This window comes from Diadema antillarum, unplaced genomic scaffold (assembly GCF_040938485.1).
Source record: "Diadema antillarum isolate AM-2024a unplaced genomic scaffold, OU_Dant_1.0 seq00000108_RagTag, whole genome shotgun sequence".
In the NCBI taxonomy this organism is placed as follows: Eukaryota; Metazoa; Echinodermata; class Echinoidea; order Diadematoida; family Diadematidae; genus Diadema; species Diadema antillarum.
In genome coordinates, this window is record NW_027271194.1 from 1,229,061 (window position 1) to 1,256,921 (window position 27,861).

Consider the following 27,861-nt stretch of genomic DNA (forward strand, 5'->3'; position numbering starts at 1 on the left):
TTTCACATTTTAAGAACAATAGTGGAAGTAGCAGACTTAGGATTAAACTACAGTAGGATCTGTTTATGGATAGGACTGGACTGTCTCGTTGTGCAATATGTGCTGATGAATGATAGGGTATTCCCCATTTGTGCCTCTGACCAATCAGTGAGGACGGCGTTATCGCTATTGTCAGATATATTCACGTCATGCAAGAGACGAAAAACCAAATCTCTGTCCTGATTTTGGCTTCTTGAACTTTGTCTTCCAAGGTACCTTGGGTGTCGGGCTGACACCCCTCCCTCCGCCCTGATTTCTTTTAGTAAATTGCAGTACCTTTGAATGTGCCAGGGTTTTTCCTCGCAATGTTGACATAGTAGTGTAGATAACGTGATGATATGCATTGTGTTGCAAAAAAATGTCATTAGTATACATTGGATGAGATCATTTGCTTTAGAGAAAAGGGCAAAAAAGAAAAAGAAAAAAAGTTGTGATCTCTGTCTAGAGATTTATTACTCCAGGAGACAGGTCTCTGGAATCTTGTTTGGAGAGAAGTTTTGTTTGCACAGTTGATATGCTACTCTATAGAAGGTATGCCTTTTGGGGATTAGCGGTATTGTCAGGGAATGTCATTGCGGAACATGGGTTGTTGCGTAGACTCGCCTGTGGAAGACGCCGGCTTCCAAAAAATGTGCAACTATCAAGGTGCAGGGCCTACTCAAGCTCAGTTTTCTGTCTACTCCTCAGCAAGGTAGATATTATCTTCATCAATTTTCTAGAGCTAGCTGCTATCTCACATGTGGTTGCAAATGGGGGAAGTTAAAATTTTAGCTGTGGTTTAATAAGACTTTTCCATAGCCATACTTCCTGAAAGAGGCAAGTTCTTGTCAAAGGCTTTGGTACGAGCTCTGACTAAAATTTGAAGACCTTTTGCTAACGGCTACTTAATGCTTAGACTGGTTCCAATACCACTACCGTTTTTTTTTGTGTGTGTTTGTTTGTGTCTTTAATTCTTGGAGGTTGCGATTGAAGTTAGCTTTAGGCGCAATGCATCACAAATATTTTTGTTCTGGTCATATTTCAGACTGGTCTTGCAGGAACCAATCCAAGTAAACTTGGACAATTATGATGAGGTGCCGGGGGAGAACAACATTGTGGAAAATCAGGTGGAGTTCCGCGTTGAACAGCTGCATATGGAACCACAACTTGATATTCCCCTGCTAGACAGCCAGCAGTCCTCGGTAAGGATTGCCAATTTGAGTTTGAAAATGTATATATTGATTGTTATATTGTCTATCTTTCTCTGTTTGTGTTGTGTGTTTGTGTGTTGTGGATGCCTAGGCTAACTGTATTAATCCTGGAGTGCAAATGGTCAGCTTTTGTGTGATTTTTTTTTTTTTTTTAATTGGGCCAACGTTGGCATGGTATGAGCTCATATTAGTGTATTAGATGATGGATGAGCATGTACATGTATGTAATGGAAAAGTGTGGTATGATAACAATTATGTTTTCACTTGCATATATTGTGCATAGCTCATATTAGTGTATTAAATGATGGATGAGCATGTACATGTATGTAATGGAAAAGTGTGGCATGATAACAATCATGTTTTCACTTGCATATATTGTACATAGCACAAGTACATCTGATTAGAGTACTTCTCTCTGTAGTGATATTTATGTTTTATGTGTAAGTCTAAATATATAGACCATAAATAGTTGTGAAATACATGATTGCAGCAGAAGCCTAAAATGTTGCACTTTTAATCGTTTACAACAGAGTTGGGTTAAAGAAGTTTGCGTGTTTTTGACAGGAAAAATATTGCCATGTTTCATTTCAGTTTTGAAAAAAAAAAAAAAAATGATGCTCCCTCATCCCCTCCCCCCCCCCCTCCCCCACCTCAATGGACAAGAAAAAGGAGAAAAGTAGTTGTTTCAGTGTTTAACAGCAGTGGACCTTTGCTGAGAGGTGGTTTTCTTTCACAGTCACTTTAATAAAAAAAAGTACAGATTATGTGGGTTTATCATTCCGTAGTTGGGGAAAAAAGGAGTTGTAGCTGCTTGACAGACCATATAAACTTTATCCAAAAAAAAAAGAAGAAGAAAAATCTGTCTTTTCAAAATTAAAATGCAATGGCTTCTTCATGATCTTCTTTTTGCTCAGTCCCACATGTACTGTGTTCTCTTGTCCTGCCCCTCACCGTACGTGTCAGTGCAATAATGGAACGACCCGGTAAACTTGTCCAGACATGTTTTGTTTACAAATACGATCCAGGTTAGGCCCCTAGGATGACATCATCCAGTCTAACCTTCTCACCCCGCATTCTGCTGTGTGATTGGACAATGCTTGTAACCTACCCTCCCGATAAGGACAACCCACTTCCTTATATGTATAAGGCCCTATTGCATATGCATGAGCCAAAAGTAGTTCTGGATGGCTGGACGTGGATGCACAGTGTAGTACACAGCTGGTTGTGTGTGCGGGAGAAGGGAGTCTGGAAATAGAAAGAATTATGTGTGAAGCATTGACCTACGCAATGTTGTCAGGGAGTAAGATTGTGAGAAACAGTGATGTTCACGATACATTCATAGGAAGAGGAAGAGAGGGCTGCCGTACCCATCTATGTCCAGGTAATTTCTTTCTTGCTATAATGGCATAGGAGTGTAGAAGCTTACCGTTAGTTGACAGTTATTGCTCTGTGACAGTCTGAATATTCTGGGACTCGGTCACAAGTCTGTAGTTAGGTGTGGGCAAGCCCATGCATTTCTAACACTGTGAGCCTGATAGTATTCTATGTTGATGGATGGATGTCTTTATTTTACAATTGACTGTTTTTTATGGAGTGTTATATCATATGAATTGTTACGTTTTTCTTTCTCTTTATTCACATATATTCGTTAAAGCTATGACTTGAAATGATTGTAAGTAGATTCAAATCATGTAACTTCAGTGCTCTGTAATAAAAGGCATTATACTCATCAATGCAATATGAAAGATTGTAGTGCTGTTGTAATATTTTTGTTCTCATAAGAAAAAAAAAGGGCATGTGATCAGCATTTTACATATTTGTCAAAAACTCGTAGGTCACTACAATGGAAATGATATATGATTTATACTATGGTACTGGTATATTCATATTAGAGTACTATCAGGCCAATGATTTGTTTTATGGCACTCAACCAACATGTATTATTTTGTTGATCGATGCAGAAACAACATTAAAACAGGAATGCAGTGTACGTAATTTCATGTAAATTTCAGGTGATAATTCATGTAGGACCTACAGGACCTGTAAAGGAAGTAGCATTAATTCCTGCATATCATGGTATATTTAGCAGAGCATCACAAAATATCAAGTTCCACACTTGTCAGAGTAGGAGGCTCTGAAAGGTCATGTTTACCTTTGGGAGCAGTGATTTCAAAAATATTCAAGATATCACATTTGATGCATGTGTGTAGATCAGTTGTATCACAAAACACCCTACGGTATAAATCTTTCGCAATAAGACCTAAAATAAAAGGACATATCAGTATTTTTCTCAATAAACCATTTAACTGTTGACGGGTTAGTCTGGAAACAGTTTTATTATACCTATTGTTCACATTTTGTGTATTTAACAATATTCAACATTGATTATACCGATTCAAAATTTTACAGTGGTTGTTTCTATCCCTAACTGACATTTCAGAACTATTTCAAAGCACAAATGCTGGGATTTTGTTTCATCTGCAAATGGTTAATTATGCCTTTAAGCAAAGGCCCTATATTTTTTGCAGGCAAGCTGCTATAAATATTACATGCCCAACAGCGACTATGGGTTCCCTTGGCATGCGGACATCCATACATGGGTTTGTAGCACCGCGGTTCAGACCATAGGCAGGTGCACGCAGACATATTTTGTAGTAGTATTTCAATTGTGATCTAAATACCGAGATTTTTGGTGCAAGTTTAGATGGACAGAAATGCCCTGTTAATTGCCCAATATCTACTGAAATGACCACTCTTGCCCATCAGTTCATAGATGTTGTAATGTATATTTTGAAAGATGGATAGAAAATATTGAGATTATTTGCTCTAATGTTACAGACATCCACTGCAGTGTAGATTGTTGCACTATTTTTGAAATAATTGCGCAATTCCTGAACAGTGCCAAGAATTCTTGTGATTTGGAGTGTATTGCTGATCGCACGGTTTAGTGATTTTTTTGTTTTGTTTTTTTGTCCATGCTTTACAATGCAAATCTGGAGACTTGCATTCAGCTAACAATCGTTGTTGCAGAAATAGCCATACTCTGTTGTCATTGGGTGCTGTTTTGACTGCTTATACTGCCAAATGACAAAATTATGGAGTACAATATGTATTCTTGTTTCAAGTCTTTGTGACTTAGTGTCAGAGGTCTATTCGTTTGGAAAATGGTTTGCTTGCAACCGCTTCCCAAACCTCTGCTGGTAGGAAGTTGTGAATGATCCACTGGTTTTCCTTAAAATTGAGTAGTAATTGTGTGGTTGACATTTCACAATACTAGATGAGGATGTGGCATGACATTTCCGAGGAAATGACAGAATTTTCTCTTTGCAGTGTGTAGACAGGAAATATGATCTATCATTTATGCCAATCAAAGGGCTAGGTCAAGAAGAATCGTATTCTGTTTGAGAATGCCTTGAATAGTACATGTTGTAGTATAAATAAAGTGGAATGTTTCTGTTGTTGAAATTTCATACCTTCTATGGGGCATAATTACAAGACCCATTTTTAATTGTCATTATGAAATGTTACCTTCCCCGAGGAGGATGTGTTTTTGACGGCATTTGTCTGTTTGCCAAATATTTCAAAAAGTTGCATACGAATTTGGATATGAAACTTACAGGAAAAGTTGATATGACACGAGGAACAGATGATTAAATTTTGGTTGTGATCTGGGAAGTTTTATAGATATTTTATTTGTATTTTCTGTGTGTTCTCTAGTCCTTTAGTGTTAGTGACTTTGCTTTTTAACATGTCTGTAAGACCCCGTTTACAGTGCGAGAGCGGCCGAGCCCACCTCGCGCAAAAGGCCAAATGTGAGGCCAAAATTGGCCTCGCATTTGGCCACGCTCTGAAGGTGGTCTCGGCCACGGCCGAGCCTGGCCTTTTCTCATTGTAAACGCAAACTGGGCCAAATGCGCGGCCAATTTTAGTCTGGCTTCCAAACCCTCTGCCTGTACTATTTCGCTATTCAGGATATTAACCCCCTCAACGTTGAAAACTAGTATAGTTTAAGGTGGTTTTGTCCTGCAAAGGATTTTTCCTTCGGCAAAGGCCTTTGCCCGAACGGCGACTTCGTCGCCACGGAATTCAGTTGGCAAAGGGTCTGAAAACCAGACAATACCAAATTGCGTTTGATTACAAGCAGAGCGCCACTACGACAAAATATTGAAAGGTTTGAATCAAAAGTGCGGCCAAGCCCGGCAGTGTAAACGGACAAAATTGCGGGGCTCGGCCTCGCAATTGAGGCTGGGCTCGGCCGCGGCTCGGCCCAGCCCCGCACTGTAAACGGGGTCTAAGGCATAAAAGTTTGTATTTCTTTAACCACTATCACAAAAATGTTGCCAGTTTGTTTTTGTAATGAGGTTTTAGTACCTATATCTGTCTAGATAATTGGCTTGAGTGCACTCCCATGATTTTTTTTTTTTTTGTTGTTCACATTGAAAAAATATGTTGCAGTTGGTCTTTGTACCATATTAACCATAATTCACCCCCTTCCTCTCAGTAGCAATTCATGTCATGAAAATTGTGTTGGTATGTCAGATATTAAACATGCTACTGGTGATATAATTCAGAGAAATGTGTATTTCTTTTTGAATGCAAAGGTTGTTTTTTATACTATGACTGATGTACATTTTTTTTTCTTATTGTCTTTTACAGTTTCTTGCACAGCTTGAATCTCTACCGCCACAAGGTAACGAGCAGTCCCCTAGTAGTAATATGCCCAGCTCCACTGGCTACGTATCAGCGACGGATGCAACCACCCCACCGCCGCCCCCGTGCACCCCTCCTCCAAACCAAGTCCAGCAAGTGTTACCCAGCAAGTAAGTCAACCTCAATTCTCTTTCTGTCTGTGTCTCAGGTTTAACTCATCATTTTCTTGGGGAGCTTTGTGCTGCCAGAAATTATGTTGCTATTAAATTTGCATGTCTGCATTTTCACTTCATGTCTTTAAATACTGGAGAAGATTAAATTTGCCCTGTGGAGTTCATGAAATCTGCAAAAGATTCAGAGAGAATTTACCAGAATTTACCAATTGTAGAAACTTATCCTTAAACATAGAATAGTTTATCTATCAAAAGTTTAAAAAGAAGTCTTCATTTTTGTTTTTATTTGTGTCACCAGCGTGGAATACCCGGGAGATTATGACTTTCAAATCAACCTCGGACAGCCGACGTCGCAGGCTGCAAAGAGCGTCAGCTGGACGGTACGTTTCCTAGCAACAGTTATGATGTTTCTGAAAGTTTTGTGGGAACATCCATTTTTCTCTGACAAGCAACAGGGCAATTAGTCTCTAATAATTATGAATGGAAGTAAATAATCTAGACATTGAGGGTCTCTGAGCAAAGTGAGATAAAATGAAGGAAAAAAAAGGGGTAGAAAAGAAAGAAAATGAAATAACTTAGGAAGGTAAGTGTTTACTCATTTTTTTTTTTTTGCATAGTTGTTTGCTGTTGTGGATTTTGTTATAGTTTGTTTTGTGTTTCTGCTGTTTGGTGTCTGAAGGCCAACAACATCAAAAAAAAAGAATACCACTTCATTCAAACAAGAGTAGATTCACCAGTTACGAATGTGGCATGAATGTTGAGAAATGCTACACATGGCATAAAGTGCTAGGTAGATCACCGCCTGTCTTTTATTTTTTGTCTTCTAATTGTTCAAGATGCTGTCATAGTGTACAAACAAACAGCAGTTATTCCCAATGAAGGCAAGACACCTTTCAATAATGCTCACCTCATATGCCATCAAGGAAAATGAGAAGTTCCGCTTACAATGTCTCTTTCATATTACCCTCCCCCTTCCAGTACTCGCCAATATTGAAAAAGCTCTTTGTGGACAAGGACAAGTCATGTCCGATCCAGTTCAAGACTGTGAATCCGCCACCGCAAGGCTCCTACATCAGGGTCTTGCCGATCTTCAAGCAGGCAGAGAACCTAGCCGAGCCAGTGACTCGATGCCCAAACCATGTTGGCCCGCCGGATGGTAAGCACACGGCTTGCGAGCACACAGCTTGCGAGCACACAGCTTGCGAGCACACAGCTTGCGAGCACACAGCTTGCAAGCATGCGACTTGCGAGCGCAGGGCTTGCACATGGCTACAACTGAGCATGGCTTCTCGTTGTGATGATTGCCACATGCAGGCAGACACATGCACACATATTTTTGGTTGATACCCATAACAGTGCAAACTGTGTGCACACAAGGGGACCTCATCATAGCGAGGACCTAAATAGAATGACAATTACTGTGGTATAGCAGGTTTCTCACTATACAGGGGTACAAAAAAAACAAAACAAAGAAATGTAAGAGTTGAGACGTGGAAAATCATCTTGTTATAAAAGAGTTTAGTTATATCTCACCTCTTTAGTAAGACCTTCTACTGTACTTCATGTATCATTGAATGAAATTCTCTCGCCCCACCCTCCACCCCCACTCTATCCCATCCACGTACGGGCCTCTGTGTAATCTGTAATATCGTGCCTGCCTAGTAAGTTGGCCATGAACTTGGGCGCGATCTTCCCTACGGCGCGATCTACACGCGAAGAGCATTCATACGTCATCGAAAAAACTGCCTGTGTCATTCCCACTAGGCAGGAGGGATGATGCGTGTACACTCGTGCTAATATGCACTTAGTTGACTCAATACAGCACTAGTTTATGTGAATTTTATGAAAAGAAATAATAAATTGTGCAGGAATTATGAAAAAATATTGTTTCTGTGTATTTCATCGATAAATCCTCTTCATTTCAAGCCATCTGTAATCACATCTTACCCACTTGCGAATCGACGTGTCCATAATGTCCTCGAGCCCCCCCCCCCCCCCCCCCCCCCCCCCCGAGATAGCTCTGGAACATTCCATTCAATGACGGGGTTTTTATTTTGCAACGTTATCTAATAACTCTCATGTAAGCAAGTTCTTGCTATGGCTAATCTATTTTGTAATGTATCATAATCTATCTATGCTGAGATAGCCTAATTCAAATTTGCAGAGACATAAAAAAAGATTTGTTTTACAATCGTGATACGTTCAACTACTCATTTACCCTGTGCTGAAATCCGCATGTCTGCTCCGCACATGTTATCGCTATCGCTCAAACTTCGATCGCGATGGCTTGTGTGTGTACAGGTACGTACACAGTGCTAGTGTGACGTGTGTGGAGAAGCATGGGGCTGAAAAAATACGAACTCCACGTGGTGTAGTAGAAAACAAATCGGACGTTCGAAGTCGTACATTCAAGAGCTAAAACAGACAAATAGCGAATTCAAAGTCCACTGAAAAGGTCTTGACATTGTAATGTATGTTCCAAAATCATGTCTGGCTTAGTTTTGAGAGAATTTTCTACACGCACGAGATCAGGAATGAGATCGGTGAACTGGCTAACAACGTGTGTACTGTGAACATGTGACTGGCTTGTGCACATGGCCTAGCTAGGTGATCGTGAGAGTGCGGCAAGAACGCTAGGAATGCACCCAGATGCGGTGTGTTGCAAATTCTTGGGGTGAAATTAGACTTCCTTCTTCAGCCCGTCTAGTATCTATATTTTTTTCAATAATTCTAATTCTTCATAATATCACGATAAAAAGACTTCATATATTCATTTTATATTTTAGAAGCGTAATATGAAATATTTTGGGGGTTTTTTTCAGTCCAAGAAAAAAAATAGTTTGAATAAAAAAATTATAATAAATAGTCGTTCTTGACTCAAGTCTAATTTCCTGCGCCTTCTTGCAGTTACCCCGCAGTTGCCCATGGATACGATGCATAAATAATCAGCTGTTTACTGAGTCGTACTAGTGTACTCTTGTTCAAATTGAGAGGATTGTTATTTTATCGGCGGCACTTAGTTGTATAACCTCATCCAATAAAAAGACAAATTCAAACATCAAATGGTGTGACAGTTTTTGTTAGAATTCCCTATCAACTTCAACTTGTTGCCAGGATAGTTTTCAGATTTCACTTGCTTCATTATCGAAGCTGTTTGACATTTGAAAGAACTGCTCCATAAAGAAATCACCTTTCATTTGTTATTTATTTTCACAAACAAGTATTTTGGTCACTTGAATATTTCTTAGTATTATTTCAATGTCATGATATTTCATGATGGTTGTGTATTCTGTCTTTACATGGCAAGATGGGATTTTTTTTTTCCATCCAGGGTCAAAGAAGAAAGTGACAGGAAGGAAACCGAAAGGATAGGGAGGAAATGAAAAGGATACAATGAAACACCTGATCAGCAGGCTCTTTTTTATTACAATGGTGAATGCAGTACATCAGAATTTAAGTACAGTTCTAAATAATTTATCAGTTGAAAAATGAGCAAAGAAAATGGATTTCATCGAGTTCTAAATGAAAACTAAACTAGCATCGCCATTATGATTTAGATCTAGAACCTAGTGCTAGTACTACAGAATAGACCTGATGCAAACTTGTTGTCAAGCTTTTGGTTGAGTTTCTTCAGAGACACGAATTTTGGTAGCACAATACCCGAGTGAATAAGAAAAAGGAAAAAAAAATATAAATACACAACTGTAATGCAGGTCTCTAGACCACTCCCGTGCACGATTGGACGAGCGAGCATCAGCCCCCGTTTCTTCAGTGTCACTCTCGTCATTGGCCTAGGCTAGGCTACTCGTGTCGTAGTTTTACTCGCCATCATCAATGTCATACATGGTTACACAAAATAAATTACATCTTGCCATCACCTCAACCACAGCAAAACCCTGAATATCACTCCCATCATAGTCACTCTCAGCTCACAAGACATATCAGCAAACGATACAGACATCGCAGACCTAGCTAACTAGCTCTAAACGGGGTCCCTCTAAACATAGTTGTAACTACGCCACGTTAGACATTAGATTCTAGTTGTACACAAAAATGAAACGGAGGTGAAAAACTAGTAATGAATACACGAAGATCATCAACGATGGCATATTACCGTAGAAAAAAATACACAGAACATCTTGCACCCAAAAAAAAAATCGAGGTAAAAAACTACGATGAGAAAAACTAGGGTGAAAACACGATGCTTGGAAGACGAACGATGAAGACACTACGGCAAAAATGCTTACACGGAAAAGTAACGAGTGGGTGCCACACAAACTACATGTTTTCGCACATACGTAGATAAGCTACATCGTGTTCAATCAAAAAACTCAACAAACACTAGGACAAAAACTCACCTCTAAATTGTTGCAAACGAGATAATCACTTAGAAAAAATGAACAAAACACTCTCAGAAGTACGATTGTACTCTGAGAATGAAAGATATAGAATGATACGAAAGCAAAAGAGAGAAAAGAGAGAGAGAAATGGACGGGAAACCTAGAGAAGTTACCCACACTCACTAACGTAAATGGAATTCAACACACACACCCCCGTGCCCCAGCATAGCAGTACACGTACACACACAAGGAGATATCGTCAAGCACTCTATGAGGAGATCGATATCACGATACCGCGCGTAAGAAATCACTGCAGTTGCTGGGGCAACAAAGATACATGCGCGCTGTAAACATGAATATTGATTAGTTTCTCAGCAGGCTCGAACCCCTGGCAGGTGTTTTGGCCAATAAGAGACATTCTAAAATATGTTTCTTTGCATAAATTATTTTTCTGAGTCCCAGTAAGGATCTCTGTGATTGGCTAAAATTATTCTACAGCTCCTGGCCAAGCCTGAGGTCCTAGGACGCCCTCTTTTGGTCATAAATAATAAAAACCACGTTTTTTGTGGGAGCTGACGGGGATGGGCTATTGTGGGGTTTCCATCTTATGTAAATTTAATGTTTATTTGACAAATGACAGTTGTTTTTTGTTTCTTTGTGTTTTGCTATTTCTTGAGTTTTAAGTGAGAGTCATGACTGTAATTACAATCATGACTTTGCTACCCATTTGTATCAGTCTTTTCTGTCATCTGAATTAACATCACAGTAATATTCAGAGTAAAACTGTTATGAGACAAGAATGTCAAGAAATGATCCATTTTACTTGCCAAAGAGTATGCATGTCAGTGGTTGAAGAATAATTGCCTTCATGTTCTTTGATTAATGTGTTTTCAACCTCCCAGAAAATGTCATTTCAAAACCTTGGGGCTAGAAATGTTCATGTGTATATCCAATGATAAAAAGTCATTGTCAAATGAATTGTATGGGATATTGAGATTTCTCTATAAACAGCATTACCAACAAGTCTCCTCTTTATGCCTTATTTATGCAGTGTGTACCTAAATTGTGTGCCCTCCTTTTATTACATTTCCCTCCTGTGCCATTCATCAACATAGAAAGGTTTTTCCCACGGGGAAACATTCCCACGAATGCCCTGCCCTTTGGGAAAACATTACAAATGGCCTACTGCCGTGCTGTATTACATATATTACCCAATGTGACATAACTGCTGGCAGTGTAATGATTTTAAACCTGGCTGCAGTAGTCGCATGATTGCATTCTGACCAATCACTGACCAGTATTTGTGTAGATCATGTGATATGCAAAGTACCCTGAGCGAAGAGAGTTTTTGCTTTGTTTCTTTCCCCCTGCACCACCTGACATCTGGCAGACCTGTCGGCCAATCACCTGGTTCTGTGTAGTGACCCCAGCACCCAGTACTTCACAGACCAAAATGGCCGACACCAGCTCTGCGTGCCGTACATCGCCCCCCAGGTTGGAACGGAGTTTTCAAAGTACCTGTTCAGCTTCAAGTGCTTCATATCGTGCGTTGGAGGCCTGAACAGGAGAAAGATTCAGCTTCTCTTTACACTGGAAAACAAGTGAGTGGGTCACAGGAGAGAATTGACTTATCGGGTTGACCCCTGAACCTTAACCGGCTGAAGACTAGTCCCGATCATACTCGGGCAAGTGTCTATGGGAAATGCATGTTGCAGCAAAATTAGTCCGTCCTCAATGGGTTAAACCTCTTTGGGGATTTTGCTACAGAAATCCTTCACTTCTGTTAATTAGATTGGCGCCTCTGCATATATCTCTGCAAATTCTATATTGAAAAAAAGTTTCCCTTTCACATTCAAACTGCTCGAAGTGTAGGTGATAGAGTGAAATAAAACCTTTCCAGTGTTACCTCACTTGTAAATTAACTAGGAATATTCTTGAAGTTATGATTGAAAATATCACCCTCTAAGCTTCCTTTTAAGGTGATCATATGAAGGTGATCATATGAAAGCATTAGTTACGTTGTGGGAGTATCTGCTGTTGGAATTGTGCACACAGATGCAGAGTTTTATCACTTATTCCATCCTTTACTTAAATTCCTCCCTCCCCAGCAATGTTGTTCTAGGGAGGAGAGTGTTGGATGTGAGAGTCTGCGCCTGCCCAGGACGAGACAGAAAAAGTGAAGAGAAGTCGCGGGAGAAGACAAAGGCGCCGCCCAAGAAGCCGTTAAAGAGAGGTAAGATTGAAAAAAGAAAAGTAGAAACTGTGCATTAGCATAGACCTCCACTAAGGCATAAGGGTCACTAACACCTTGGAAGTATGCAAGCATCCGTAAAAAAAATAATGAATTTAAAAAAAAATCCTGGATATGGATCTGTTATGTGGATCACCTAAAAAAAAAATGATCATTCAGCATAATTAAAGTTTTTATTGCAGTGTAGAATTTTTTTTTCTATTATTTTGTTGATGTGTTAGAATTGTGAAATACACTGTGTACAGTATTTATTTTTAGTTCAAAGTTTCTGTTTAACATCTTCAGTTAGATAAAATGTTTGATTGTATAGGCACTTGGGGGGGGGGGGGGATGGGGACTCTGCAGGGCCATCACTCTGCAAATTGTTAATGAACTGAAGATACAAGGCAATGCTGCACACTGGCACTGGTCCAACGGTCCCTGACCAGTAAAAATCACTGCCGTACCAGTAATTTTTTCAGGAGTGGACCAGTGAAAACTGGATACCTACTGGTCTGACAGACAAGTCGGACCACTGGGAAAAAGGGGGAAAAAGTGGGTTAGTGTGCAGCCCTGTACAAGGTAACTATTATGTTAGAGATGGACTTGAAAATATCTTCAGTAGACTGGTTCTGTAGTGTATTCAGATTTTATATAAGCTTTGTTCGCAAAAGTTGCATTTCACAACCACAAAGCTTGTAGGAGACTTGCCCCACCTAGCAAAAACTAGGCAAATTCCTGCCTATGGAACTAAATGGGAAGGAGCAGGGGAATGAAATGCTTCATTACTAGGCTGTTGGAAAGGAAACATCTATAGATTGTAATGAATTACAGGAACAGTCTATTGCATTAGTTAAAACAGGATTGTGTGTGTGTGTGTGTGTGTGTGTGTGTATGTGTTGGGGATGGGGGGATCTAGGGGTCAGGTACATGGGGGGGGGGGGCAGGAGAGTTTCGACTTGTGAGATGCATGGCTCCTCTGTATTGCATTCTAATTTTGATTTATTCCAGGGGCAAGCAAAGTTACCTCATCTCTTGGTGTCACCTCCTTCACAAAGCGGAGGAAAGCAGCAGATGAGGAGATTTTCTACATACCGGTAAGTATTAGGAGGCCTGGAAACAGGTGGTTGATTGTACATTTGTACATTAATGGCATAGCTCACATTGTATGCATATCATTGGAGAACCCAACACCTGCTGCATTCGTGATCTCCAGCTGGTATGTAATTAATGTTTCTAAAGTGGATTACTGTATGATGTGATCGAAATGATTTGGATGAGAAGTGTTTAAAGGGACATTTGAGACGATTTGTGTAAATTTCACATCATGTAGTTCATAAATCGAAAGTGCAATGTATAGATAGAATTTGTGGAATTTATGAAAGTTCTTCAGTAGATTGAATATGTTAGAAACCCAATACATAATATATTGGACAAGGATGATGACATAACAGGCTCATGTATTCCTTGAGCACTCAAAAATACATTCTCATGCAATGCTGCTATGTCATCATCCTTGTTCATTGTGATTTGCTTTGAATTTTGAAAACACTTGATGCATATGTGTAGGTCTGTTGTATCACAAAACATCCTACCATATGAAATTTTTGCAATAAAGCCTAAAGTATAAGGAGATATCAGTATTTTTCTCATTAAACCATATCTGTAGACGCAATCCCCAACTCACATTTTGGAACTATTTTAAAGCACTAATGCCGGTTTTTTGTTTCATCTGCAAATGGTAAATTATGCCTTTAAGTTTTAATATCCAGAGAGGTTTGCAACCCTGCTAATGTTTGCAACAGCAACATAATTCCTCTAAAAACACACACACACACACATTTTCTTGTAGAGGGCGAAGTTATGGTTTTCCACCAATGCTGTGTCTGATTCCCTAACAGGTGCAGGGACGAGAAAAGTATGAGCTGCTGATGAAAATCAAAGAGTCCTTGGATCTGATGGACGTTGTGACACCAAGCCAGATGCAGCAGTACAAACAGCAACAGGCTCAGCTCAATCAACAGTACGTACATATCTCTCTCCCCCTCTTTTCCACCAACCCCCACCGTGCCAAACCGCTCTCTCTTACTTCTGAATTCTGTGAGTTTGCAAGGGAAACAACTTGAAATTTGCCCCATCTCTCTCCAAAAGAGCCGATGTGCCCTCATTGATTTTTTTTTTTTTTTTTTAAACTTTGAGAGATGTAAAAATTATTTTTTCTAGAGGTTGAAAAACAGATTTCCATTGCACCCAGGTTGCAAGTCCCACATGTGCTTAATCTGCTGTGTGCGAGGCAGTACAGGGTAATGATTCATATTGTACTCCCATTCCCCTTACCCATGTAGGCTGATGCGGCCACTGTTCTTTAAAACATCTGAAAGACACATTCATCAAGATCTATAGCAAGTGATATTGATATCTGTGGGACTTTGATAACGTGGATTGGACTGGTCTATTAGTGAGATCATCATTGTTGATTCAACCATATACTTATATATTTTGGGGGAGGGGAGAAATCTGATACACCAATCTCTCCTATAACATTTGGAAAGTAATACAGACTTTATTTCTCATCTCGAGTAAATGATTTTTAGCCTAGCCTCTCCAAGTCAAATCTTGCCCTAGTCTTTATGACAGTCTAGAAATCATAGGTGTCAAGACCTGGACCTATGTCATAGTCCTGGAACCAAGCCACTTCATCAGAATGATTTAGGTTCACATTTTTGTATCAATCTGCTCGCTCGCGCGGTGTGGCACGGTTGGGTGGCCCATTTTTCCCCAAGTTGTTGTATTTGGCAGGAATTGCAACAACAACAAAAAGTTTGTTGAAGCGTTCAGTGCGCAACAATGAAATGGATGCTTCCCGAAGTGTTAGGTGACAGCCCATTCTGGTGACCTGGGGGATGTTTCATCAACGTTTGTCAGCGCTGACAATTTCAGCAAAATCCTTGGTTTTGATTGGCTGAGATGCTCTGGTCACTGACTGTTACTATGGTGATTCAAGTTGTCAATACTGACAAACGTTGATGAAACACCCTGATATTGTTATATCAGGCAAGGTTATGCATTATGTCTCTTTGAAAATGAGTAGAAGTGCCTTACCAACTGAGAAAAAAGACAGGTCAGTTTGGAAATGTGCTCAGAGTGGATAGATACAAACTGGCTTATGATGTAGACATGGTGGTTGGTGTCAACTTAGCATGGCTGGTTAAGCTGTTTGATACCATATTGAAGACATGGAGAGAAACCAAGTGTGTGTGTGTATGCAAATGTGTGTGTGAAAAAATGAGTGTGTGTGAAAAAATGAGTGTGTGTCTGTGTGCATTTGTATGAGTTTGTGTGTGTTTTGTTAAAGTTAGGCCTGTGTGTGTTTGTGTGTATGATGTGTGTTTAGGTTTGTGTGTACGAGTCTTAAAGTTTCTGCACGCTCGTCTTGAAGCAGACCGTGCAAAAATGCAATCAAGACAGCTGTCCTCAAATGTGAAATGTGTTGACAGTCAGCTGTGTTCTTCATTGTGAATGATTGCAGTGGAACAGAGATTGCAACTTCAAATGGCCAAATCTTTCTTTTTCCTCATTTTATGTGTTTATGTTAGCCCTTTGGAAGAGTAAACTCCCATCTAAGACGTCAGATAATATTTCAGAGAATAATACAAATACCGTAAAGGAGGAAATTTTCGCGCTGTTGAGATTTTTGCGCATTTCGCGCAGCCAGAAACTAGCGCGAAATTAAAAGCATGCGAATATGTTTGCTTGCCATGTGTTCCAGGAGTTGATGTCGTGATACCGCAGAATTATAAACATGCAAATTCTTCTTTCCCGGCCGAGCACGAAAAACTAGTCATGCAAAAATATCCACTTTTACAGTAGTAGGGTCTACACGGCATTGAAGAGATTAAAGTTGTTGTTGTTGTTTCTTCTTGTCATTGAGAACTTTCTGAAGTACAGGGAAAAGGTAGTGGCTTAGGAGGAGTGAATTCCTGAGCATTATATACCTGCATACAGCATGTTCTGATCAATTTAGGGTTGTCATTGGCCAGGGAGTGAGATAATTAAAATTTCAACATTTGAAGATTTTTATATCTAAAACTGAGTGTCATAAGGTAGGGAGTGGTTATGTTTGAAGCCAACTTTTTGCCACCATTTGTTTTTAGCGACAGGCATTCTGAAGGTTGAAAGAAATTGTTTTGTCTTTTTGTTTTGTTTTGCTTTATCTTGTGATGGTATTTCATTTATTTGTGTTTCATGAGATGGAGTCAGTTATATTTGATTTTCATAGTTTTGATTTTCTTAACTTGCAAATTGTTGAAATGCACGCAAATCACATCAGAGTCCTATTAGGAAGCGTTATGAATATTAAGATAAAAACAACAGAACAACAATGCAGAATATTTTTGTCTAAGCCAGTCCAATGAAACAAGTGGAATGTAAATGGTAAAGCAATGAAGGATAGGTGGTGAAGTTAACCATTTCCATTACTCCACAAACTCAAAAACACAAAGCATTACTCCTTTTAATTGTTAGGTATGCCCCACATACCTCGTTTGATTTATTGGAAGAAAAAGAAGGAGAAAGACAACAACAAAAAATCCTCTAAAATGTGCCTGCTCACATAGGGTTTCTTTTGTTTCTCGTTTCCCACCTGGCTGCAGGATCCGTGCCGAACTTCAACGCTTCTACTGGAAAAAGACTAAGAAATCGGGTGGAAACGAGAAACAAAAGTAGCGCCCTACCTATTCCCTCCCATGCATGCCCCACCCACTCAATGTTCCGTTTCAGATGTTAGGAACATAGACGTTTTCAACAAATGTGGACACATGCCACGTAGATTCATCCGTGTCGGGTACACGCAGTGATGGCGGTCTTCATATGACTCTCTTAAATCTTCGGAGGAACTGGATTGTGGGATTGAGCAAGTTTTCTTCCCACCTATCTTCCTTTTTTTCCTCCTTTTTTCCATTCTCTTTTCCTTCTCTTTTTCTTTCTTCTTTCTTCTTCTTTCCTTCTTCTTTTCTCCTTCTTTTCTCTCTTGTTCCTCTTCTTCCTTATGTTATGCCAGAGGTAACTATGCAAGCCAAAAGCGCTGGTAACAGTGTGTGAAAGTGTCAAACCTCAGCCAAAATATAGAGCTTATGCTACTGATTACAATTCTGCATATCACGTAAAGTGAGATCAACCACAAAGAGACACATGTATATCTGGATCTGCCACATGTAGTCCTTGTAGATAAGTCATATATGCAACCACCCTGAAGAACCTGAAATATTTTGGAAGCTGCAAAAAGAGTTTCTACGACATATTTAGATGGGATGTTTGATTGTCGGATGCAAAAAAAAAGATAAAAATGCTGTGGTTTACTCTATACCAAAGAGAAGAGGCAGAAAGTGTCATGTTTGGGAATGGATGTTTAGCTTGTGAAGTGACTATGTATTCCAGGGGTGATGAAACAATCTCTTGCAATTTTTTGGATGTGTGTCAACTGCCTACATTTCATACCTCAGGAAGTATAATGCTATCTCTCACCAGCTCTTTTTACATATGCGTCAGTCGGATTCCATGAAATGAATAGGGAACAGATCTGTGGCGAGACTTCATAGAAAAAACAGAAGAGGAGAATATTGGCATAGTCATGCCTGTTTTCTGGGGTTTTTTAATACCTTTTATTCTGGGATGGGGGATGATAAATGGTGTTATTGGTTGCATGTGTTGGACTGATGCCTCAGTGCCTCTTTCTGATTTCATTTTTTTTGGGGGGGGGGGTGGGTGGGGGTTGGGGGGGGGTTGGGGGATGTGAATAGGTTAAAGTGATGGCATGTGGCCACAGACAGAGCAATTGGAACAGAAGTTGGATTTGCTTCCTGGTCAGTTCACCCTTGGAGAGGAAACAAATGGTCAGCGTTGGGCCGCTGGACAATCTCCCGGCATTCATTCCTCCACTGCGTGCTGTTCCTCGTCATGTCTGCAGTGATGTGGGAAGTAAATTTGATAAGCAGAAAGAGAAGTCTTTTATCAAATTAAAGACTCAAAAAAAATATGAAAGTTGCGGAATTTTATAGTTTCATGTGTTACTTGCTGAATGCACAGAGATTAAACAAAGACAAATATGTCATCGTTTTGAACACACCTCCAGACCTACCAAATCTCTCGCCTCATTGGTCTTTCTTATGCTGAGACGCATGACAAGCTTTATTTCACACCTCACAAGAAACCAACTCCCCCTCCCCCACCAAGAAGGGAAAAAAAAAAATAAAAAGTAACAATGCTCATTTGATATCAAGGTTACAGTACATCTGTATTGATGTCATGTAAATGAGAAAACATAATCTAGTATTTTAAAATTTCTGGAAGGTACAATGTTGGACTTGCGGGTTGATGACATCATTACTACGGCCAATTTGAGTGTGGTTGGCTTGTTAAATCTGATTTTGATGAAACTGCTGGCATACTGTTCATCTGATTCTACTCTGGTCAATGACTTTCTAGCCATCTTGAACGTTTTGTTGAATTGGTATTTAATATTGGCTGTGCTGCTAACATAGAAGCTTTTTGGTGAATACCCTCGTAATTGATGGGAGAAAAGAGAGCACAAAGGGGACAAATATCTCATTTATCCTACTTCAATGAAGGGTCTGTGTGTCTCGTGCTAATAGACGGAGGAAGGAAAGGAACACATAATTCTTTTTGACCCAGCATGGATTTGACTTCATGGGACTATGCAGCAATGGATGCCTGCAGTAGAAGATGTGTGAAGATACATTCACATCAAAGCAATGTGAAAATGTACCTACGCTTGTCTGTCCTCCCACACATTTGGACGTGGATAAAATTACCTGTATGTTCATGATCATGGTGTTCGAAGCAATATTTTAGAATGTGTCCATTAAATGAGCATTAATATATATCTGTACAAGAATACAGATTTTTTTAGTAAATGACTTATTGGAATAGCTCTAAGCACATCCCTAAGGGTACTGATGGTATTTTGACGCATGTGTGTATTTCAAAGATACAGTGTAATGCTTTAGATTTGATGAATACAATTGTAATGCTTTGTATTTTGAAAATACTGTGTTCATGTTGTATTTACCAAGTGCTTTTATAAAACTACTTTCATGATAGCGAGTAAAAAAGATTAATATTTTTATGGATTGCTTTTTATAGAATTTGAAGAAAAGTTATGAACCTGCCATAGATGCCTAAAACTATTGAAGACCTCCAAAATTCATCTCGTATCCCACTTTCGCGTGTTATGGTTGTCAAATGGTGGAAGTGTATTTTGTAATAGCTGATGATAAATGACACTGCCAATGTGTTATCTGTATATTTCTGCAGTCGTTCAATTATCTGAATGTACTCGCATAATATCTCATTGAATTTCGAGCATATTGAATGGCATTATGTAATGGGAAATTTATAACATTTAAGGGAGAAGTCCTGTCGTTGTTCAGCTTCACTCTAGTGAAAAGGGCAAGATCAGCCAGGGTGGAAACTTTGAGCAAAATATTGTCAAAGGAAAGCAAGTCACAGAATTTGTAGTTTCACATAACTTTGGTAGTGATAGTGGTCAATGTATACTTATGCAAATGAGATGGGTGTAATGATTGCGTCACTTCACAATTCGTATACAGGCCTGTTAACGACAAAAATTGATATTCTAGGTGGGTAATTGAGCAAATTAATGTCACTCTTTCACAAAAATCACTGTGTTTATAGTTCAAATTCAAAATTACATATCACTCTTTCACAAAAATCACTGTGTTTATAATTCAAATTCAAAATTACCTGTATTTGAAGGTGAAGAATGTAACTTAAGTAACCCGTTGAGGATGGTTTGATTTTGCTACAACACGCGATTCCCATAGACACCTGCCCGAGTATACTCGGGACTCGTCCTCAACGGGTTAATGGAGTTGTGAAAAGATTATTAGTTTTTGTGTGTGTTGTGTAAACTGTAGTGAGGTTATGACATCATCACCACCTAACTTGAATTGGTAAATGTGACTGATGCGGGGTCCTTACAACCTGTGATGCTTACATTAACTTTATTGAACTTGAACTCTCTGACCTTGCGCGATGAAGGGAATTTCACGCCTAACCCTTTGCGTGCTTCAAATGCCAACTGGCACAGAAATCTGTAATGTTTTACACACCGTCCAAAGTCCCTGGCACAGAAAGGGTTAACTGTGTATTCTTGTCTGGTTTTTTTTTTTTTTGGGGGGGGGGGGGGGATACATGTATTTATTACACCAATATTGTAGAACTGGGAAAATTATTTATGAGATCTTAATTTTGTTGTAAGTATGTAAATAAAATACAGAAATATATGAAACTAAAAAGGTTGTTCTTTGTGTTGATGTCATTCTCTTGAGGAAATTTTTGAGATTGATATGACTGTGGTGTGGGTAAATCTAACCAGTTGATTTGGAAATTGTGTGGTGTAGTGAAGTAGCGTAATCATGTAAAGTGACAAAAGGAATAATAATGACTCTATGATGTTCAACAGTGGAACCATTTCCCCTTCTCCAAAACACCTACATATGTACGTTATCATCTGAATATCTCTGTATAAATATGTGTTGATTTGTACCGAGTCAGACACCGTCATAGTAATGTGAAATATTGCTTCGTAGATCTGCAGGATACTGTGCAAACTTCTTTCTAAGGATGTTTGTTGGTCTGGGAAAAAACAAAAACAAAACAGAGACAAACAAAACACCCACACTTGTCTTGGAAATGATAAGCTTTTTGAGGGCTAACACCTATTTTAGAAGGACATCTTCATGATTGACTGCAAATCACTGAAGGTAGAACCTTGCACTGTGCAAACATTGCCAAGAATATGAAGTATGAGAATTGTCATTTTTTCCATGCATTGAGCTAAAAGGGAGAAAGATATTCTGAATCCTGGGTCACATGTGATAATGTCTGTCCAAAATGTTATGAAAGCACCTAATCTTATCAAAAGTATTTTTAATCAAAACTCCTGCGCACCTGGCACTTTATTGATATAACAATAAAAGGATTACTGTAAAAGTGGAGATTTTCGCGGTGTTTTAATTTTCGCGCATTTTGCGCAAACACAGACTAGTGCGAAAATAAAAGCACGCAAATATTTTTGCGTGCCATATGTCCCAAGTAGTTGATGCCTTGATTCCGCGGAATTAAAAACACGCGAAACTCTTCTTACCCGGCCAAGCGCGAAAAATTAGTCGCGCGAAAATATCCACTTTTACAGTATCAGATTCAGCTGAAATTGAGCATGCTCTATCAACACATTCTATCCATGATTAGTGCCAACTTTCAAAGCAGTAGCATGATCCTTTCAAAAGTTATTAGAGTTTAAGGTGAAGAGTGGAAAGGATTTTCAAGAAATGAAAAGGGGCCTCCAAGACATACCTGATCTCGCTACTCTACACACACAAAAAAAGAAGGTTGTGGAAAAACTGCTGAAAACAGTCTCCCATTCATTTTATGATCCCAAACTCATGAATAATATAAAAGAAGGATAGCTCTTTCAGAAAATATGAAACACTCAAGATTGACTTGGTTGACCCATTTGACCTTTTTTAAGTCCTCGCGTAAAATTAAGGGGTGCAACTTTTTGGTTTGTTTTCTGATGCATGGTCACAAAGTGATATTGTAGAATTTTAAGGTAAGCATTAGTGCATGGGGGGGGGGGGGAGGGTGAGATGGGAGCTCCATGTAATGTAAATCATGTCTTAAACTGTTGGACAATGATATAAAAGAACAATGTGCCAAGGAATCACTCCTATCATTTTTCAAATGAAAATATGATGTCTGCAGCCTTCGTGCCTAAATAAATACAGTGAAATAAGTTACAGTTTGCATCAAAAAGAAACTGCAGTTGACTCCCCATATAACAAAGTCCTCGGGACCAGCAGGTTTCTTTTTCTAGTGAAAATGTGATGTTCCCAGCCCTCATGCATAAATGAATACAGTGAAATAAGTTACAGTTTGCATCAAAAAGAAACTGCAGTTGACTCACCATATAATAACAAAGTCCTTGGGACCAGCAGGGTTTTTTTTTACATCAAAATTTTGTTTTAATGGAAGGGAATTTGTGCATCATAGTACAGCTGTAGTTGGTAATAATATTTTGGGACCAGAATGTTGTCGTAACAGAATTTCATTAGAACTTTACCTCGGGACCAGCAATTTTCTGTTGTTTTTCCATCGAAATCTTGTTTTAATGGAATGGAATTTTGTACATCATAGAAGTTGGTAATAATTTGAGAAACCATGAATTACACCAGTTGCCAAAAACGTGCATAGCAGTGTATGTCATGGGTAGCAGTCAACTCAAGCAAAGATAATGTGGCTGTGCGTGTGCTTGCATAGAGATCAGTGTTGAAGCTGTGCACAATTTGTTACAGGGATTTTTTGAATATATCCAAACGATGCCAGCTTTTCCACTCCATGAAACCCCACGCTACTGGGTCTGGGGGAAAACAAAAAACAAAAAACAAAAACAAAACCAAATGGGAGGGGGATACCAATGAAAGTTACATGAGTCTGTAGCTTTTGGGGGATAATTATCCTTTGTGAAGCAAAGTTCCCTCAAAACAGAATGCTTGGTCTGAACTCGAGATCATTTCAAATCAAAAGTTTTTCATACAGTAAACTGTTACAGGGACTGTACAGTACTGGTTGAGGTGAGGATTTAGCTTGTAACGTTTTGAGAGATATTTAGAAACCACTCTATGAAATGTTAAAGAGCATACAATTCTAAGGGGAACCAAAATTTTATTTGTTGAAAATTGGTTTTGAAATGACTGAGATATCTAAAAACAAGGTGAAACAAAGATATCCTAAAGATCGTGGCTTGTCAATTCTCGCTATCGCCAACGACGTAAAAAGTACCCGGATGTGGCTTTCTCGTCAAGATTTAGTTCACTTGGTAGCAAGGGCACTTCCGGCGCGGGGCATAATTTGCACAACGCTAGCGTGCGCGTACGTGTACCTTACCTATAGCGCAGCGCCGACCATGCACGGATACTAGTACATGTACTAGTACAGTAGGCCGCTGTACTGCCTGAGCCAGCGAGTGGCCAGGCCTGTCATACTCGTACACTGTAGTCCCCGCCGCCGGCGGCCGGCCTTTCTTGCTATAGCTAGCATGCATGCACCCTGTACCACTCACTGCACGCAGCGCATAAGCTAACACATACCGGTACGGCGTACATCACAGATCAGTTATCTCTGCATACGCTGAAAATATGCTGGAAAATATTCACCCACCTGGATATACAGTATATCGTCATGAAATGCCCATCTTTTTTCTTTATTTGTTCTCTGTCGAAATGTCGCGAACACAATCGGGAACGAACAGTGATCTCGAACTTATCCTGTCTCCAAAGCAATTTCTTCCAAGTAAGTACGTACAATGTACGTAGGCACTGTGCTAGGCCTACTACCTAATGCTACTACCACTACTAGTAAGTCGCGCGTGCACATACTGCGCTGTGGAGTCACCCGCAAACTTCACCCACGCGGCCACGTCACGTCTCGCATGCCAGTAAGGGTCCTATTTCTGCAGATTTTTTTCATTTATTGTCGTGCGAACAACACATGGCAGCTTCGCAGCAACAACCAATAGTTGTAGTAACAGCAATTTCTTAAGAATGGAGAAATTCCAAATCATATCAAAGCTGTAATTCAAGTCGAGAAAACCGGAAGTACACGTAGAATACAGTCGGTTGTGTGTGTAAATCGCATTAGTCACGTATCACGCGCGTACGAACGGAAGTGACTTTGCTACCGGACTATCCCATAATGCACCGTAAATGACGCTTAAATCAACATCCGGGTACTTTTTACGTCATTGGCGATAGCGAGAATTTCATTAGGATCGCTTTTTTTGATATCTCAGCCATTTGAAGACCAATTTTCATCAAATAAAGGATTAATCCTTCTTGAAATTACATACTCTTTCATATGTCATTTATAAAAGGTTATTTCATTATCTCACTAAAAAATTTTATAAACCGTGATGTTAGGTCTCGACCAAAACTATAAGATCCATTTAACATCACTTCAAAAAAAGTTTACAGAAACTATTGCTCAAGATTGATAATGAGATTGTTTGTTTGTTTATTTCCAGGCTACTGCTGCCTAATGGCACGCCAAGCCTGCCCCGGGTCAGCTCCTTCCAGAGTACCCCGCCCTCTGGTTCCCAGGGGCAGGCCCTGAACCACACCCCGCCCCCGTCCATGGGGCGCAGCCAGTCCTTCCCCCACCAGCAGATGGCCCCGCTGCCCAACTCCCAGTCCACCTCCCAGCAGCAGGCGATGCCCGTTGCCGTGGAGACGCCACAGTTCACCAATCTGCAGACATACACACCCTCTACCTCTACAACTGGTCTGCAGCGACAAGACACTAGGATATGCAAAGGTGGATTGTCATTTTTTATTTATTTTTTTGTGCCAATTTAACTCTGAACCCAGTCTGTTGTAATCATAAAGCTGATTACAATCGTTATTTGTTATTCATCAATTTGCATCTGTTCGCTTTGCTGTGATTATAGCAACTGTTCTATCATAGCAACTATTTTATCATGTATACTGTTCATTCATTCGTTTTACTCATGACATTTCCATTGACGTTCAGAATTATGCAGGAGAAACAAATATGGTCCTGTGGTATAAAAAAGTGTTATTTTATTATCCATTGTCTGTGACCATGACAGCCTACGTTGCATGGACACTTCTGCGTATTTCATTCAGTGTCTGTGTGAAAAAAGAGGATGCCAGTTGTGACCATCAACGCAAGTGTCGGCAAATGTAGCATTCTGTTCTTCACTCGTGATTATGCACAGATGAATGGGATGGTCCCAATATCAGCATGCAGGAGAATCAAATTTCCTAGATGTACATTGCATGTACACTTCTGTGTATTTTATGCAGTGTGTTTATAGGGAAAAAGAGGATGCCAGTTGTGACATCAGCACAAGTATCGGCAAATGTATCATTTTAGTTAACGAGTACCTGGTATGGGCAAATGTAGCATTCTGTTCTTCACTCGTGATTATGCACAGATGAATCCGATGGACCCAATATTGGCATGGAGGTAGACTCGGTCCCCACCAGTCAAGGCTTTGGGGTGTCTAGTGCCAGCCAGCTGACTCCGCCCAATCCTTGCCCTCCTCTGACCAACCACACCTCTTCATCACAAGATCCAACCATTCAACAGTAAGTTGAGACGTGACTCCTTCCCCAAACTCCTACAACTTTTCTACCCTCTTCCCCAGAGAGAGAAAAATAGAATTGATACAGGGGAATCTTACTGGAATGAGAATACCGGTGGAGGTAGTGAGATTTTGCTTTTAATAAAGAAAAATCTGAAGTTCGCAAGTTCTGATTTTTCTTGCGTGAGTTATCCCATAATACCTCCTTCAGTCAGCGATTTAGAGATCCAATGATAAAGATGCAGAAATTTTTATAGGTTTAGATCAGATAAGGGGAAAGAGAAAAGAACTGATTTCTGATTACTGTTATATGTCAGATGGTCACAAACTGTCCTGACTTGAATAGACTCCAGGCCAGTCATTTGGTTAAAGTCTCAGCTTGTATCCAGTGAGACATTTGGAAAATTTCCTTCATGATGCAAATAGAGCTTGCCCAGGCCACTAAAGGCAGTTGTTGGGCAAGTATTGTTGGGTACTTGCCTTTTAAAATACTAGATCTTTGCCCAAATGCTCATATGGGTAACTAGAAGAAATGTTTGTTGTTTGTTTGTTTGTTTGTTTTTATGTATAAATGCTCTGCTGTGTAGCTCCCTCCACTGTTTTACTGAATTCCATTTTCGACATCTTTCCTTCCTTACAGCTGGCTGACCCAGATTGGCTTGAAGCAGTACCTTGAGGTGTTCCAGAACAAGGGTGTCTACACTGTACACCAGTTGGATGAGATCAACCTTGAGGTAAGGCAGCCCTTTATCCAAGGCAATTCCCCTATCCAAGGCAATGCCCTGTTGATAATCACCTGCAGTAAAGTCTGGCTGCTCTTTCCGTCACTGTTCTTTCTATGCCAATAGACATGCACGATGGAATTCTTTCTTTACCAGATGGCACATATATATATATGGAACTAGTCACAAATGAATACAGATTAGCTAATCCCCCTAATCCCTATTGTGTCACTATGGCCTTCCTGTTGAAGTGAGGCACATTTCTACACCTGAGCGGGCTTGCTAACTAGTTACGAGGGATTATGGAAGAATAGTGAGCAAAAAGCTGTACAAGTTAACAGTGATATTACAGCGTTGTAGTCTTTGCAGAAGTATTAGTTTTCAAATAATTGTAAATTTCTATGTCTGTATTTTTCTCAGAACTCATTTGACTCGAGACTGCATTAACAGCGATATTACCGCATTTTAGTCTTTGCAGAAGTATTAGTTTTCAAAAAATTGTAAATTTCTATGTCTGTATTTTTCTCAGAACTCATTTGACTCGAGACTGCATTAACAGCGATATTTCCGCATTTTAGTCTTTGCAGAAGTATTAGTTTTCAAAAAACTGTAAATTTCTATGAATAATTGTAAATTTCTATGTCTGTATTTTTCTCAGAACTCATTTGACTCGAGACTGCATTAACAGCGATATTACCGCATTTTAGCCTTTGCAGAAGTATTAGTTTTCAAAAAACTGTAAATTTCTATGTCTGTATTTTTCTCAAAACTCATTTGACTGGAGACTGCATTTCTTTTAAACAGTTTCTGTCTTTCACCTCTAAAAATATGGAAAATGTGGAAATAGTGTCTTTCACCTGTATATATGTGGAAAACGGGGAATTATTGCTGAATATTTTTGTTCAATTTTTTATTTGCGGCTGTTAATCTTTTATCCATCCCGGAGCAGGACTTGGCAAATGTCCCCCACAGTGCAAGGGAGACCCTCTGGCAGAGTGTGGTGGAGCTGCGCTCCAAGCTGCAACTGGGGGCTGTGCCAGCCATGATGCGGGGAGGCAGCAACACCTCCACCATCAGCGTGCAGTCCAACGCCTCCCCCAGCACCTCCCAGTGCTACCGGGCCACCCGCTTCACTCTGAAGCAGACACTGTCCTTCAAGGTGGAGAAAGAGGACTACGACGACGCCGGAATGTGAGCTAACGGGGACGACCCCTGCCTGAAAAAATCTCGCCTGGGATACGCGAAGCAAAAATCACCAAACTAATACAGCTCGATGCTGTTCTATGCTTTCGGCTGTACTTGTCCATTACCTC

The 27,861-nt window shown here is 39.8% G+C and overlaps 1 protein-coding gene across 1 annotated transcript; it reads left to right on the top strand.

Moving 5' to 3' along the window:
* LOC139727009 (tumor protein 63-like) lies at positions 1-27,853 on the top strand. The gene is made up of 13 exons (XM_071637992.1): positions 1-730; positions 1,064-1,220; positions 5,886-6,049; positions 6,351-6,432; positions 7,031-7,208; positions 11,783-11,993; positions 12,501-12,625; positions 13,634-13,719; positions 14,524-14,645; positions 24,744-25,033; positions 25,677-25,830; positions 26,467-26,560; positions 27,498-27,853. Exons 1-13 carry the CDS (start codon positions 606-608, stop codon positions 27,741-27,743), a joined length of 2,034 nt encoding a protein of 677 aa, XP_071494093.1. The 5' UTR covers positions 1-605; the 3' UTR covers positions 27,744-27,853.
* Positions 27,854-27,861: the final 8 nt, after the last annotated feature.

Coding starts and splice junctions, on each gene's coding strand:
- LOC139727009 (XM_071637992.1), top strand. CDS start 606: ATGTCATTGCGGAACATGGGTTGTTGCGTAGACTCGCCTGTGGAAGAC. Junction 731..1,063: donor TCTGTCTACTCCTCAGCAAG/GTAGATATTATC, acceptor GTCATATTTCAG/ACTGGTCTTGCAGGAACCAA. Junction 12,626..13,633: donor CAAGAAGCCGTTAAAGAGAG/GTAAGATTGAAA, acceptor GATTTATTCCAG/GGGCAAGCAAAGTTACCTCA.